This window comes from Pelobates fuscus, chromosome 10, assembly GCF_036172605.1.
Source record: "Pelobates fuscus isolate aPelFus1 chromosome 10, aPelFus1.pri, whole genome shotgun sequence".
Taxonomy (NCBI): domain Eukaryota; kingdom Metazoa; phylum Chordata; class Amphibia; order Anura; family Pelobatidae; genus Pelobates; species Pelobates fuscus.
The window spans coordinates 77827131-77844958 of NC_086326.1; the positions used below are offsets into that span (position 1 = coordinate 77827131).

The 17828-nt window shown below is 40.9% G+C and overlaps 1 protein-coding gene across 1 annotated transcript; it reads left to right on the forward strand.

Moving 5' to 3' along the window:
* The first annotated feature begins 690 nt into the window (after positions 1-690).
* Positions 691-6196, forward strand: FUT11 (fucosyltransferase 11). The gene is made up of 3 exons (XM_063434113.1): positions 691-1865; positions 2998-3623; positions 5284-6196. Exons 1-3 carry the CDS (start codon positions 702-704, stop codon positions 5429-5431), a joined length of 1938 nt encoding a protein of 645 aa, XP_063290183.1. The 5' UTR covers positions 691-701; the 3' UTR covers positions 5432-6196.
* The last annotated feature ends 11632 nt before the right edge of the window (positions 6197-17828 follow it).

Sequence of the window (17828 nt, forward strand, 5' to 3'; positions counted from 1 at the left end):
ATAATTCCCAGGATTAAATAATTATTCCAAGGATTACACTATGGTAAACAGAGATGCAGTCATATCGTTTTCACCTTCTCTCATTGTGTGTTTCCAACAGGGATATTCAATAAATGCAACATTTTTTTGCCGATTTATTATGAAAATTCAAAATTCAGGCCAAAAAAGCTGATCTGGGAGAAAACAAACAAAACAAATCCCCAAATCTGCTGTAGTCATAGCTTGTTATCATGAATTCCTGCTATTTGAGTTTTCAGAATAATCCTGCAAGTCTTTCTACAAACCAGATAAGAGGGAGGGGGGATTCAGGCTGGCGGGGTGAGAACTGTGGAAATGGAATCCAAAGTAAATTTGAAATAGCCAACTGGATTAATTCACCAAGTCAGTCATGTTCAGTTCAGTTACTTTGTCATTAAATTGAAATGTACTTCTACAATTCTCACTTTTGTGAATGGCCCTGTGAGTGTTTAAAAGTAGAATTTGTTTACATTAATAGAAGCACAACCCATACCGCCCTTTCTATTAATGCAAACGTGCTCTACAACATTCTGTAGTAAATAAAATCTATTGTATCTGCACTTTTTGTTTCTTTATAGCAAATGACTGATTTGTCTTTGCCAATAAAGTTTGTTTAAAAAAAAAAGTATGTCTATGACGTTCTATCCCTTCCCAGCCACACAAGCAGGAAGCAGTGCCAGCAGATGCTCCAGCATGCCACATCCTGTTGGGATACATTGTATCCATCTCTGCCTGCGGGAGAGCGGCTGATCAGCACCAGTGAGTTCATTACAAATAAAATCACCATAACAACAAGAAGAATGGCAAACTGTGCTGGCTGTACATGGAATGTTGGGACCAGTACTCTGTATAACTGTGCATTACACACACTGCATGGTGAGAGTTGTAAGATACTCCTCACAGCTACAGCATCAAACACTGTATTACATGATTCTGTGGTTAGAACTTCCCTGCAGCCACTTTCCCATAGGACTAGATGTTCTTGTCTTGGTTATTTTGTTTTAGTCTGTATCATCTTGTGTATGTTGTTTCCAGTCTCTGTTATGGCAGAGTGGGATCCACTGGCACCAATTACAGACTATAAAGAAGCTGTAAACCAGCAAGCAGCTGTAGCAGCCTGGCCAGATCCAAGTGTAGAAGAAAGCATCCAACCCAGGGATCCTGACATCCATAGTTATGGTCAGGACAGCAGCTCAGTGGAATCCCATTTTTTCCTGGAAGATAATTTGGTACTGTCCTCTGATCAGTGGGACCAGTCATCATTTCAGCCCTCCAGTGTGTTTTCTGCTGCTGATATGGGGGCAATAATTGCAGACTCGTACAGGGGTCCAGGCAATAGTGACACAAGAAGCAATAAAGAGTTACCCATTCTTTTGTGGTGGAGTGAAAACCTTTTCCCCCATTTCCCAGGGCATACTGAGAGGATTGACTGTCCACACAGCTCTTGCATGGTGACAAAAAGCAAGAGTGTGAAACTTCACAAGAGGACTAAATCCATTATCTTTTATGGAACAGACTTCAGGGCTTACGAAGCACCTCTACCCAGGCTGCCCCATCAGACTTGGGCATTGTTTCATGAAGAATCTCCAATGAATAACTATGTCCTGTCACATTTGCCTGGAATAAGGCTGTTTAATTACACTGCCACCTTCAGGCGGGAATCTGATTATCCTCTCACCTTGCAATGGCTGCCCACCATTGATTACTTGTCGAATCCAGCCATTCCTTTAGAAGAGAAAAATAGGTGGCGTGAGAATGGCTATGCTCCTGTGCTGTACATGCAGTCGCACTGTGATGTCCCTTCAGACAGAGACCGATATGTGGAAGAATTAATGAGATACTTGCAGGTAAATAAGCTAAATGTAATTGTTTTGTCAATTATTCGTAGTCTTTCTTTGACCAAGAGAAATATATCTAAAGCTCACCGCCTGAACTACATTAGAACATGCTTACTAAATAGTTACTTTAAATCCTTTTATAGTAAATTAACACAGTGTGCAGCTTTTAGAGGTATGTCCTATCAACATCTTAAACTGCATAAATCCCTTTGATTTAACATTAAAAACACAGGCATTGCCTCAGTTCATAAAATGTAGTTTATTATTTCTTAGGACTCCTTTAAGTAACCCTCAATCTCAGTTGTGATGATTAGCCCTTGTGGATATGTTCTCATAACCAATCATCCTGCTGCTTATTAAAGGGTTACTCCAACCACCATGACCACTTCTGCTTTTAGAAGTGGTCATGGTGGTAGAAGTCGGTATGTGTAGCACTTTTGTGCTGGGGGCTAGTTACACATGACTTAGGTAGCCCTGAACTCTGTTCCAGGTTGATTAATATCAATCCTGTGCAAAAATAGACGTAGTGAAATTCTCCCTTGCAGGCAGCACATTTGCAAGGAGAAGTTTTAATGTCCCCTCCCTTTCTATCTGCCAACCGTCCGTTTAGTATTCTGCAGTTTTTTGAATTTAGCATGAAAGCTCACCTTCACCTTGTCCCTCTATTCCCTTCCCACCTCAGAGTGCAAGCATGCACTCTGAGCCAGGAAGAACGGCCCAATCAAATGCTTCTCTGTGAGAAGCATTTGATTGGACCTTGCAAGGGAGGCTGTGACTTCAACAATGGGGTTGGAACCACCGCCGGGAGCTTTGCCCATCTCTGAATTCCAGGTAACTTTATTCTTGTTTTTTCAGGGAAGGAACTAGCTGCTAATTCCCAACAGGGCATTGAAAGTGAAAATGAGATATATTTAAAAAGTTTTGGAATAACCTTTTGGGACCATGTAGTCTGGCTTGATATTCAGAGGAACATGAAGTTTAATATTTTCATCATTTATTTCTATATCAAGAATCATCCAGTCTTATTACACATGCTGATAGACGTATATGTCATTCTGTCAAATTGTCCAAAAATATTATATGGTAGTTCTATAAACAACACACTTTGACCTGGTTATACTTATTTTTTATTGTTATCTAGATTGATTCATATGGCCAGTGCTTGAACAACCGTCAGTTTCCGAACAAGAGACTCGAGGACACTTCCACTGCCACAACTGAAGACCCAGAATTCATGGTGTATACAGCCAGGTATAAGTTTCACTTGGCTATGGAGAATGCTATATGTACTGACTACATGACAGAGAAACTATGGCGCCCAATGCATTTGGGAGCAGTTCCAATTTATCGGGGCTCACCTTCTGTGAGAGACTGGATGCCCAACAACCATTCACTTATAGTGATTGATGACTTTGCTACTCCAAAAGAACTTGCAGAATTCATCCTTTTTCTCGACCAGAATGATGAAGAGTATCTTAAGTTTTTAGACTACAAGAAATCTGGAGGGATAACCAACACCTTCTTGATAGAAAGTATGGAACAGAGAGAGTGGGGAGTGAACGACATGACCGTACCCAATTACCTCAATGGCTTTGAGTGCTTTGTCTGTGACAAAGAGAATGCTAGAATCACAGCAGAAAGGATGAATAAGAAAACACGTGGGAAAAGTCCACCACCAGAGCCACACATTGCTGATAACACTCATATGGCCTGTCCTATGCCAGTCCCTGGTCTTGGGGCGGCCGAAGACCTTCCAGAGACGGACAGGTATTCTTTTTTTTCTTCATCTGTTTTTTTATGGGGGGAGGGGGGTCTAACATAAATTGATCCAACCAAACAAGGTTTTTTTTATCTTAAATTGTTTTTTCTACAGTTTTCCTGCTTCACATTTAAATTTTACTACAATCAAAAATCAGGGTTTTAAGAAAACATTGTTTTTGGGCAGAATAACCCAAACTCCCCCATCCCCCCGAAAAATAAAAATAGCTTAAACTCACCTACCTACCAGTTCCAAGGCCAAGTTCTACTAAGAGACTAACATTCCTTCATTGGCCTCACTACCCCTCTCTTGAGATAGATGGATGTCAAGGAAGTGGGCTGAAGGGTTGACATGTGCAGCATGTCTCTATTGGCTGTCTGTTGCCAGCAAGCTGCGTGTGCCGAAAACAGATGCCAAGCATGCACAGAGCTGACATTAGATAACATACAACTCTTGTTCCAGGTTGGGTACCAATGTACCATTGATATTTCCGGTGATAGATTTACAATTTCAACAACAGAGGGGTTACTCTCTATATGTGTAGGAACTCATAAACTGTAAACCAATTTAACCAGTCTTCTAATAAAAAAAAGCATTTAGCAACACATACTGACTAAACTGACATCACATCAGCCATATGTAAGACGAACATCGGAATAGTTTGTACTGGCACAAAAAACACGTAGCAGTATTTCCCATCAGATGCTTCAGTAATTTCTACCAGGTTTGGGAAAATAGGATGCATGACATTGCAAGCACTGGCCTGCCACCATACACCTAACCCTTGTGTCAATGATGGTCCTTTTTAAATATTTGTTACTATAGTTGCCAGTGGGTAAATAGTTTGGTCATTTAAAATCTTGGCCTGCATTTCGGCTGTCTGGTAGCATTCAAACAGGCTAAAATCCGGACACAGTTTTGACTTGTTCAGCAACAAAATTGTTAAATAATAATGTTAACTACTGTGAAAAATGTTTGGATTTGTAGTCCGTATAAACCCATGCAGAAATAGATAATTATTACTTTCTTAAATAGACCCCAGTGTTTGACATTAGTAAAAAAACTCTTGCTTAACCCCTTAAGGACACATGACGTGTGTGACACGTCATGATTCCATTTTATTCCAGAAGTTTGGTCCTTAAGGGGTTAAAGTGGCACTGTAGGCATTATGACCATTTCATCTCATTGAATTAAATATAATGCCTGGAGTCCCCTTAGCACTGTTTCTTCACTCAGTGTGATACAATTTTCAAGCAATTTAAAACTAAATACAGTCCTTGGACATGCACAGACTGGCCCCTTCTGGAGGTATGGCCAATGCAGAGGTCACACACTTCCTTCTATCCATTCCAGTTTATACCATGAATGAGAGCCGTGATAGGCTTAGAGCCGTCAGCTGACACAGTCAGCCAATCACAGGAACGAATTGCTGCTCCGACAAATGATTCCTCCTTAGCCCAAGGAACATGAGGGGGATGGGCTGCTGGGGACTCTCGTTTAGCATTAAAACATTAAAGGTTTAACACTGAATGGAAGGACAGCGCCAAGGAACTCCAGGTACTATAACCACTTCAATGAGATAAAGCCGTTACAGTGTCGATAGTGTCCATTTAAACCTATAATTGACTAGATTTCTTTTTATATTATGGTTTTATTTGTGTTTTGCAGCTGGAAGCAAATGTGGCTCCAAGATTATTGGCAGAGCTTAGACCAAGGAGAAGCACTAACAGCAATGATTCATCGAAAGGAAAAAAACAATGACAGGTTTTGGGACTTTATGCATGAGATGTATATAAAAAGAAGCATGAACCACTGAACTCACAATACATGTGTATTTTTATGCCAAAAAAACTTTTTTATAGTGCCAAAAATTTCAAAACCAATTTCTGACCTCATTCATGATTACTTGGAAGGAAAGCCATTATATGTGACTTGTGCAGATATGGTTTATACCATATTCACCATGTTCAAGATTTCATTTACTATATGAAGATGTGCTTTAAGCAAGAACTTTGAACCGAAGAGCTCAGCCTTTGTAAAACAACTAGCACGTTTCAGCTTTGACATTTTGTATTTATTTTTTTATGACCTGGTACAGCTAAAATCATTTTTCATAGTATGAGTGAAACAAAAGATTAACTTCAGCCTGCAGTTATTAGAACACTATAAACAAACATGTAATACTGACACTATATGCATCAATGCATCTCTATGGGGTAACATTCAGCGCCTCCATGCAGGGTATGGAGACGATGAACATCAGTGCTGCACAATGTGCAACACTGACACTGGAAGCACCTCTTGTAGTTGTCTGCGTGAATGCCAGTAGAGGTGTAACTAAGCAGCAATGTAAACACTGCCTTTTCTATGAAGAGGCAGTACTTACACTGCTAAGGCTGCAGAGACATGCTATACACACCAGAATAACTACATAAAGCTGTAGTGGTTATGGTGACTATAATGTCCCTTTAACAAAGCATTATATACATTGGAAGGGGTGAGATGCCTGGCTTCTAGTCCATGGGGATCAATAAGGAAAAACAAAAAATATGGATAAGTAACTTAGACCTCTTTCACACTAAGTGAGGGTGGTGGAATGTAACCTTACGTATCTCTGTAACAAAGTAAATCCACTGGACAGACTTAAAAGTTACTTGATGCTGCAAGTCTGGAAGGTCCATAACACATTCACCAAGAGTTTTTTTTCTACTTGTCAGGGATGAATTTCTTGTCTCCAATAGCTGGTAGTCCAGTGAAAATTGAGTCCTGATAGGATCAGGAAATAGGACTCTCTACCAGAGGCTCGTATTCCTTGCTTCCTCTGCTAGATCACCAGGAAAATGTGCTGTATGTGTATTGTTACTCCACTGTTAAAGGAAAACTTTGAGCTCTCTCAGCATTCTTTTCCTGAGCACCTCAATTTGAAGTAATCCTCAGCCCAACTTAAAGGATCACTATAGGGTCAGGAACACAAACATCTATTCCTGACCCTATAGTGTTTAACCCACCATTTAAGTGGCTTGCCACCCCTTAGCTCCCCTATACAAGTTTAAAACTCACCTTATTTTCAGTGCCGGGTCTGCCGGCACTTGCTCTGCCCCCTTTGTGACAACATCAAAATGGACGATTTTTATCCAATCTAAAGCTTTCCCTACCGGCTAAAATCGGCATGGGGGTGGGTCCAAATGCCACTTTGGCCAATCAGGACCTCCTCACAGAGATGCATTGAATCATCTAAGGAGTGGCCACTTGGAGGTGTCCCTAGGGGCAATGCAAACACTGCCTTTTGTCTGAAAAGGCAGTGTTTACATGAAAATGCCTGAAGGGAGCTATTATACTCACCAACAACTACATTAAGCTGTAGTTATTCTGGTGACTATAGTGTCCCTTTAACTGAACATAACTCTGCTTTCTTCAGTAGCGCGTTCACATTGCGCTGACCGCTCTAATTGCTTGGGGTGCCATTAGCGCCTTAGAACACACTAAGAAAAGCAGAGTGATCTTGAGTCCGTAAACGTATCTCCATCAACCAAGGATGATTTAAATGACATTACTCAGGGAGAGAGTGTTGGGATTTTCCTTTTAAACGTTATGTGGAAGAAGTGAAAGTTTATTGCCATCTAAACATTTTGCTGCTAAACGGTGCTGCCAATTATTCTGTTCACCTTATGGCAAGCCATGGCTCTTACCATCTGCATTCCATCAAGCGGAGCAAAAATTGCAACACTTGGAACAAGAAATACAGGTTTCTTGCATTTTAGCTTTTGCTAAAGATAATTTAACTTCTATAAGGAATAGGCAAATGGTGCTCCAAAGACCTAGAACAATGTCATATGTCCCTTTTATGGTTGAGTGAACTATTTATATTGAACTTTATATGTTGACCACAAATGTGATAAGTATGAGCAAACATATATGTCATTCCTGTATTTTTTTTATTTTATTTATATTGGCTTCCAATAAACGCAATCACAGAATCCCTGAAATACATTCTGTTCATTTAAGGTTTTTTTTTTCCTTTGAATCAATTATTCACTGTGGGATGCCTGGGTCTCAATAGACCATTAAGCTTAATGTTCCTGTCATCTGTGATCATTAACAACAGACTGCTGCTTATTGGCAAAATACCAGAGAACAAACAGTGCAGATACAGAAAAATAAAATATTTTTTTAATTTACACAATATGGACAAATCTTGTTAAGTCTACTACTACATCACAGTATACCAATATACGTGGGTAAGGAATAATATTCCTTCTTCACAGTGGCACGGTGCAGAATAAGCTCTGCAGGGTGGAGAAAGGCTTATAAAGCCTTCCCAGGCCCTGCAATTAGGCTCAGAGCGCTCTGATTGGTTGGTTTAAGCCAACCAATTTACTGACAGGTAAGTCTCTACATTTACTTGTCACAGCACTCTTGTTGGGTTGGAATCCAACCAATCAGAATGCTCTGAGTCATTTTACACAGCGTGGGAAAATTCTTTGGAACACTCTGGTTGCTTTCAAACCCTTTTCAACCCATCAGAGGGTTATGAGTGAAATTGCACAGCATGTTTAGTAGACATGCCCCTACTCGTGGCATAGTGAGTAGGGGCATTTGGGAGATTTTAATCTCCCTTATGCTAATATGGGGGTCATTTGACCCCCATAGAGTGTGGGTGGACATGGGGGGGGGCTTAGGAAGTGGCAGGGAGCACTGCTCTCTGCGGCTTCTTTTTTTACATTTTACAGATAGCTGTAAGTGGTGTTATGCCGTGCTTAGGTATGTGAGACGGAATAGCTTACTAGAAATAGTCGGTATATAGTCTGTCAGACAAAGTGTTACCGCTGCCTTGCTGCTAATCTTGACGAGCAGTGCAGATGTTAGTATAGGAAGTATTAGTATAATTGGTTAGGTGTTCGTCGCTTGTATACCGCTATATCGTCTGAACGGGTAGCCCAGTTGTTAACGTCAGCTTTTTCTAATTGAAATAGTTATAGAGAAAAAGAAAGGAAAAGTGCCTTCAAGGGCACTAATAACAGTAAAGGAAGAATATTAGAGATGTTGCCAATGCGTAAAATAAGCTTTGGCAAAAGTAGCTAGACAGGGCGAAACGCGCATCGGGTTCTCCGACATTATTCTGCACTCTGACCACAAATACTAAATACTGGATTGCCCCCGTGGAAACCTCAGCAAGTATACCTTTCTGAGTTACCGACCAAGGTATTGGGGCACCCAGTTCAGCGTTAAGCAGTGTGGAATAACTGACCGACCGATGGTCTTCATTTCTAACCACCTGGCTACTTTTGCCATAGCTTATTTTACGCATTGGCAACATCTCTAATATTCTTCCTTTACTGTTATTAGTGCCCTTGAAGGCACTTCCTATGTATACGCCTCTATTTTCTAATGTCAGTAATTCCGATTGCTAGCTAAGAGCCAGCCAGGATATACTGTACCTATGAATTGGTGACAGTTTACGATAGGAACGTGTTTTCCCAATTTATTAAAGTATCAATTTTTAACTTTCACCTTCATAGCACACCGCATCTGTGTGCCATAATTAAGAATGTCTTTTTGATACCAATATTTCTATATTGTGTTTTCATCTCTAGGACAGAATTCTCTCCGTCTGTACATTATACTTTGAGGGTTACCCCCTCCCTGTCCGGTTACACTAGACAATCATATGGGCCAATCCACCCCCTAATTAAGTATATTTGAATTTTTTATTTGTCCTATGGAAAAAGCATTGGATTGGCTGAGATTTTCAATTCTGATGATCTCAGCCAAGAAGGTAGGCTGGAGGCAGAGCCAAACACCAGCTGGCCAATCAGCATCTCCTCATAGAGATGCATTGAATGCTAATGCTGGAATGCTCAGAGACGCTTAACGGCAGTGCACTGACCCAGGAAGCATCTCTAGTGGCCGTCTTTGCGACTGTTCTGGTGACTTTAGGGTGCCTTTAAGGATTTTACAATTCAATTTAAAATTTAGGTGACTCCTGGCAAAGTCAGGGGACATATTGCAAATGAGGAGGAGAGTGTTTTTGTACTTAGAGTGTTCCTTTTAACCCCCTGCAGAGTGTGGCAATGTCAAAATATAACATTTGATTCTTAATGAGTTTAAATAAATGTAGAGAGCTCAAGCTGCATATTTAGATTCCGACAACCACATCTTTGTATTTGCTATGATCCCTTCTCTGTTTTCACAAAATTGTACGATGGTATTTAACTGACTGAAGCATTGTGGCATTTATCGACTGCAGTGACTTACAATTCTTCTCTAGCATCTATTTAGATACCGTATTTATTGGCGTATAACACGCACCGGCGTATAACACGCACCTCATTTTTAGAAGGAAATTCCAGGAAATTTCCCCCCCCTCCCATAGTATCCCGCCCCCATCCCATAGTGTCATCCCCCCCTTTCCATAGTATTCTCCACCCCCTCCCATAGTATTCTCCCCCCTCCCCTTCCCTTCCATAGTATTCTCCCCCCTCCCCTTCCCTTCCATAGTATTCTCCCCCCTCCCCTCCCATAGTATTCTCCCCCCACCCCTCCCCTCTCATAGTATTCTCCCCCCTCCCCTCCCATAGTATTCTCCCCCCTCCCCTCCCCTCCCATAGTATTCTCCCCCCTCTCCCCTCCTATCCCATAGTATTCTCCCCCCTTCCCTCCCATAGTATTCTCCCCCCCTCCCCTCCCATAGTATTCTCCCCCCTCCCCTCCCATAGTATTCTCCCCCCTCCCCTCCCATAGTATTCTCCCCCATCCCCTCCCATAGTATTCTCCCCCCCTCCCCTCCCATAGTATTCTCCCCCCCTCCCCTCCCATCCCATAGTATTCTCCCCCCCTCCCCTCCCCTCCCATAGTATTCTCCCCCCCTCCCCTCCCCTCCCATAGTATTCTCCCCCCTCCCCTCCCATAGTATTCTCCCCCCTCCCCTCGTATTCTCCCCCCCTCCCCTCCCCTCCCCTCCCATAGTATTCTCCCCCCTCCCCTCCCCTCCCCACCCATAGTATTCTCCCCCCCTCCCCTCCCCACCCATAGTATTCTCCCCCCCTCCCCTCCCCACCCATAGTATTCTCCCCCCCTCCCCTCCCCACCCATAGTATTCTCCCCCCTCCCCTCCCCACCCATAGTATTCTCCCCCCCTCCCCTCCCATAGTGTCCCCTAGTGTGCTTACCCTTGTCCCATAATTACTTACCTGTCTTCAAGCGTGGGCCGGCTTCACAGCGCGCACCGCGGTACAGGAACTTCAATTTCAGGTTCCGGTTTCCGGCGGGACTGAAAGGAAGTGTGCACAAGTGTGCACACTTCCTTTCAGTCCCGCCGGAAACCGGAACCTGAAATTGAAGTTCCAGTACCGGCGGGACTGAAAGGAAGTGTGCACACAATAGTGTGCACACTTCCTTTCAGTCCCGCCAGGAACCGGAACCTGAAATTTTAGTGCCAGTACCGCGGTGCGCGCTGAACACCGGCCCACGCTTCAAGACAGGTAAGTAATTATTGGATATCGGCGTATAACACGCACCCACGATTTCCCCCCTATTTTTAGGGGAAAAAAGTGCGTGTTATACGCCGATAAATACGGTATTTATAGGTATGGATGATGTCAGGGCACCAAAGAGACTGTCTGGTATTTGATCCAATCATCTAATTATTTTAGCACCAAAGCCAATTATTCAATTTTTGATAAACAGTAACGCTTTAACTTCTGAGACAGAAATCTGTAGATAGAAAATTAACCTTTAAAGAGCGATCTTATTGAAAAGTATGAATTAGATTAGTCTGGTATGCCTAATGCAACACACAGGGATGAGGGAGTCTGACTTATAGTGAATTGCTCAAAACTGGATATAGGCAGAAATTTCACCAAAAATCTGTCTAGAAAGATAAAGTAATAGAATTAACACCGTGAGTCAAGTGTAGTGGATCCAGGAGCTAGTTCACTAAAAAAAAGGCTATTTGTTAGAATGTCAGTAGTGTTGACATATATTCGGATACAAATAGATCAAGTAATTCAGGATAAATAGCAGCACTTATATATATGGTGTGTGTGTCTTTAAATCTGCTAGAGACAGAATCGGTTTGATACACACCAAATGCTATACTTTGTGTGGAAAAGATTTAAACCACTTAATGTATAGGAAAACAGTATGAGGAACTGCTTCCTATGTTGTAATGGAATAAATGTATGGTATCACAGTAATATATGGTATATACGTCTTTAAATCTGTAAAGACAGAATAAATGGAGTACGTACCAGATGTTATACTTTGTAGTACAAAGATATAAACCTTATAAGATAGAAATACAGTATATAAAACTGTATTCTATAATGCAGTAAAATCAGTATCGTATGAAGACACTTAAATCCAATAAATTAAGGATGATGGATAAAAATTAATACAAAATTTATTAGGCAAAATGACTGTGTCAAAACATTAAAAATACTAAAATGTAAAAAGATATAGAACTATAAGTCAGGAACGGTTTGCAAGATTGTTACCAGCAATTATGTAGTTGTTATTCCGAGTTTGCCACAGGGACCGGTTAGGATTGATATAGATAGTTTGTTGCTGTAAAAAGAGTCTCTATCTGTCGGCCGTTCGTGAGGTTGGCGTGCGTCCCAGACCTCACTCTGAGTGATGCACGCTGCTGGCCGATCGGTTCCCAGATCTAGGAGTGTTCTTTTCTCGGTGGAAGTAAAAACCTCGTTGCTGGCTCTGAAGTCTGCGTCCGTATCCTGCTTGCTGTGTTGTAGTCTAACGCATTTCGTGGGTGTCAGCCCCACTTCATCAGAGACGGGATAAAGATTAATTGATCCACAGTGATTTAAATACACTTCTGACTGATTATAAATGAGTTACAATACTTTTGTATGATCATTACTTCAGGGAATGGTACACTAAATTGTTAATTATGATGTACAAATAAAGACTCAAATACATTGTTTTGGTGTACAAATCCATCAATGAAGTTTACAAATACAGATATTAAAAACGTTAGAAACATTAAGAACATTAGGAATATCTACAAAATATATCTACAGAAATCTGTACATATTATGAAAACATTAAGAACATTAGGAATGTCTGTAAAACATATGGAAATCAATACACATTATAAAAATTATAAAAATGTCCATGAAAGTAACAGTGTGCACTTATACAGAGATGGTAAGATGATTTCAGTTACGGATACCTAAAACTATACTATGCAGTCATAATAAATTGTGCGCATAAATTGAGGCATAGTATCTGGTTTTATAACGGATCTTAGATACTAATATGGATAGCATGACTATGATTACACCTAGAGAACAGTACATTGAGGTTTAGGATATAAAAGATTCATCCCGTCTCTGATGAAGTGGGGCTGACACCCACGAAACGCGTTAGACTACAACACAGCAAGCAGGATACGGACGCAGACTTCAGAGCCAGCAACAAGGTTTTTACTTCTACCGAGAAAAGAACACTCCTAGATCTGGGGACCGATCGGCCAGCAGCGTGCATCACTCAGAGTGAGGTCTGGGACGCACGCCAACCTCACGAACGGCCGACAGATAGAGACTCTTTTTACAGCAACAAACTATCTATATCAATCCTAACCGGTCCCTGTGGCAAACTCGGAATAACAATTTATTGGATTTAAGTGTCTTCATACGATACTGATTTTACTGCATTATAGAAGACAGTTTTATATACTGTATTTCTATCCTATAAGGTTCATATCTTTGTACTACAAAGTATAACATCTGGTACGTACTCCATTTATTCTGTCTTTACAGATTTAAAGACGTATATACCATATATTACTGTGATACCATACATTTATTCCATTACAACATAGGAAGCAGTTCCTCATACTGTTTTCCTATACATTAAGTGGTTTAAATCTTTTCCACACAAAGTATAGCATTTGGTGTGTACTGATTCTGTCTCTAGCAGATTCAAAGACACACACACCATATATATATATAAGTGCTGCTATTTATCCTGAATTACTTGATCTATTTGTATCCGAATATATGTCAACACTAGTGACAGTCTAACAAATAGCCTTTTTTTAGTGAACTAGCTGCTGGATCCACTACACTTGACTCACAGTGTTAATTCTATTACCTTATTTAAAAGTATGGTGGTCTGGGTCCAGCAGGTATACTTCTCTCATGATTTGCTAACCCTATTCTCTGTTGAAATGTAGGAAGAGATTTATCAAGATGTGCTGACACTTTTCAGACTAATTTTTACACCCAACTATTTTTTTTAATATGTGCCATTCTATCAGCAACGTAGTTATAATAATTGCAGGTTTTTGTTTCCACCACTATAAATTGGTGGAGACGTCTGTGAAAGCTGGTGAAACTTAATAATAATAATGGATTTAATAATGGCTGACTGAAGAAGCTTGTTATCCTGGGCACTAGCTAAAGTCAGCAAATCTGTGATTCTCAGACATTATTTCTCTATTTCTGTTCTCTCTCTGAATTGGATCAACTTGCAGTAAGAAAGGTGTGATTCTACCTTCAAAAGCATAACTACATGGATAGTGAGCCTTAATGATTGTAGGCTCCAATACAGGTGAGTGCATCCAGTTACCTCCATTTTATAATATTCAAGAATTTTACGATCTGCACAATATTCTCTCTTTTTTTCTCTTGTATATGCCACCCCTCCTGACTTCCAAGACATTATTGTATTGCCCTCAGGCACAGCGGGCTTAAAGCCCGGGCGGATGGGGGCACCTGTTCTAAAGAAGGACATTACGGCACTAGAAAGAGTGCAGAGGCGGGCTACAAAATTAATAAAATGAATGGAACATTTTAGCTATGAAGAAAGGTTAACAAATTTAAACCTCTTTAGTTTAGAAAAACGTCGCCTCAGAGGGGATACGATAACATTATACAAATATATCCGGGGCCAATACAAACCATTGTGTGGAAATCTATTCACAAACCGGACTTTACGAAGGACACAAGGTCAAGCGTTTAGACTGGAAGAAAGAAGATTTCATCTAAGGCAAAGGAAAGGTTTTTTTTATTGTAAGAACAATAAGGATGTGGAATTCACAGCCTGAAGAAGTGTTTTTTTCATCAGAGTCCATACATATGTTTAAACAGCAACTAGATACATACTTGCAAAACAGAATATTCAATTGTATAATTTTTCAACTGTAGGGTAATAGCTTCTTGATCCAAGGATAAATCTGACTGCCATTCTGGGGTCAAGAGGGAGTTTTTTTCCTAGTTTGTTGCAAAATTAGAAAGTGCTTCAAAATGGGTTTCTTTGCCTTCTTTTGGATCAACAGCAAAAACCAAATGTGAGGAAGGCTGAAATTGATGGACACATGTCTCTTTTCAGCCTATGTAGCTATGTATTTGAGGAGGGTAAGAAATCCCCATTTTTTTAACGCTCCACCACTTTATAGGTGTTACACTTATTGGGTTTTAGCTCACTTTAATGTGACCAAAATAATGAAAGAATTTAACTGTCACTTTCATGTTACTTTAACTGTCACTTTCATGTTACAAAACAGGACAGATCTGAGATCTGTCCAATTTATGCAGGTTCTGCACATGCCTAGTGTCCTTTAATCAATAATTTTAGTGACCTCCAATTGAGTTGCAATTTGTGCAGTACAGTAAGCTGTCCAAAAGTGGAGGCATGCTCTTAGATAAAGCCTCTCTATCTAGGAGGCATCATTGCAGTGTCTGTGAGAGAGAAGCAAGCAGCCATCTTGGATGTAGCACAGAGAGGGAACATCAGTAACATCTCCTGGCTTCTGCCAAATATAAGTGTGAAATGTTTTATTCTCTCCCCAACAGCCACAGTATCAGCCTGATTAAGTAAGGCAATTTATTAAAATGTGTAATATACATATACATGTGATAGATATAGCCAGGGAATCACAGAGAAAACAAGGAAAGTTAGGGAAAATGGAAGACAATTCTGACAGCCCTGTTCTGCCTGTCACTAATAGTTGTAATAAGTCCTACTGCTCATTCCATATGTAAGTTTTCAACTGCCCAGTGCCCACCACCTTCTTTTAAAGGACCACTATAGGCACCCAGACCACTTCAGCTCAATGAAGTGTTCTGGGTGCCAGGTCCCTATAGGGTTAATCCTGCAGCTGTAAACATAGCAGTTTCTGAGAATTAGGGTTAATCCAGCCTCTAGTGGCTGTCTCATTGACAGCCGCTAGAGGCGCTTCCATGCTTCTCACTGTGATTTTCACAGTGAGAAGACGCCAGCGTCCATAGGAAAGCATTGAGAATGCTTTCCTATGGACTGTCTGAATGCGCGCGCGGCTCTTGCCGCACATGCGCATTCAGCCGATGACGACCGAAGGAGGAGGAGAGTCCCCAGCACCGAGGGAGCCCGGCGCTAGAGAAAGGTGAGTGTTTAACCCCCTTCCTCCCCCTTCAGCCTGGCGGGAGTGGGACCCTGAGGGTGGGGGCACCCTCAGGGCACTGTAGTGCCAGGAAAACGAGTTTGCTTTCCTGGCACTATAGTGGTCCTTTAAGTGCTTATTCAGTCTGTAGCTGAGACCAAAGACAATCATGCTGTGACTACCTGAAAGTTGTGAAACTTAACCCTGCAGGCTGGTGCTGTGACTCTGAGGACTTGCTGTTTCTGTTAGCCACATCAGCAACTTCTTGCCTCCATTTTACCACTTTTGATAATCATATTGCCAACTGAAAAGCTAGCAAGAGTTTATCAGTATCCTCCTCCTCTAACTCGGTGTACACTAGGTGCTGAGAGCTAACAGTGAGTCAGGAGTAACTAATATGTTTCATAACAGCAGCAACATTTACTAAAAATCAAAGTTGTCATAGCAGGCACACTACTAAAGATTAGATCAGAAAATGGAGAGCTAGAAATTCAGAGAGGTCTAGAGAGCTAGAGTTAGACAGAAAGAGGAATGCTTAGTAGTCGAGTCTCTGTCAATTAATGTATTAAATATATATCATTACAGGCTTTTAAAGAAGTAAAGGCACCTTTGTTTATTTTTGTGCGTGAGCATTTTCTATATGTCATGATAGTCCTTTATCTTACTGGAATTTTCTGTTATTAAAACGTTTCTGCTGTTTTCCAGGAAGCAGAAGGACATAGGCCAACAGATCTCAGTATTGGATTGCTTTAGTTTATATTACGTCTCTCTTTATGCCACTTTCTTCTAAAACACCAAGGATGAGGAAGCCCGTTTCCTTCAATTAACCAATCACTCAAATCCATCATAATGGATTAAATAAGACATTTCTGTAATATGTTTTTTTTTTTTTTTTAAATGTATGGTACGAACTATACAGCTTGACTTACAGTGTGCAGTAAAATGAATACAAGTCCTTCAGACGTGACAGAGATGGCATTGGGGATCTGATGGTTGACAGAGACTAAAATAAGCCCTCAACCACCTCCACATAGCAAATCCTTCCATGGCGTAACTGCTATGTGCTACATTTCCGTGGCTTTTGCTCGTTCGAAAGCAAGATTGGCAAATTACAAGGAATATTTGCAGCCACCTCCTGTTCCAGTATCAGCTCTCAGCACATAACTCTGTACCTGCACCTGTATCTCGTTTTTAGTAATGCACTTACCAGAGACCAGAATTTAGAGCAAATATTTTTTATTAAATTTCTACATTCATATAAATAACATTTAGAATTGTTTTTTTAAAATGCATGATGCATTTTCATTATGAACATTACTGTCTTTCTTTATTTGTAGGAGACTATGGACAGGTGAGACCTAGTACCACTTCATTGAAATCCACAAACTCAGTCCAATACCATATTGAGTGTTTTTAGACTACTAAAGAGCAGATTCTGGAGCTTTCATGGTACCATTGTGGACTTGAAAGAACACAGAAGACACTATAACTGCTTCAATGAGACACATTAATAGCCCCTCTTGCTCTGTATCAAAAGTTATGATCCGATGGTGTTATGGTACTAGTATGACCCTTTAATGAGCAAACTATGTAAGATCTAGAATGGGTCGCCAGTATGCCGCTGGGGAGGGAGGCTTGCTACCTCTACTTCCTGTCGCTGGGTTGAAATCAGCCACTGGAGAGTGAGGGTGGCCACCTCTATGTCCTCTGGCTCATTTGAAATGCAGGATAACTCTTCTCCCTGGGACTGCTACCTTCACCTCCTCTCAATGGGCTTTCATATGCCACTGGGGAGAAAGGCTTCCTCTACCTTGTCTTGCTGGGATGAAAT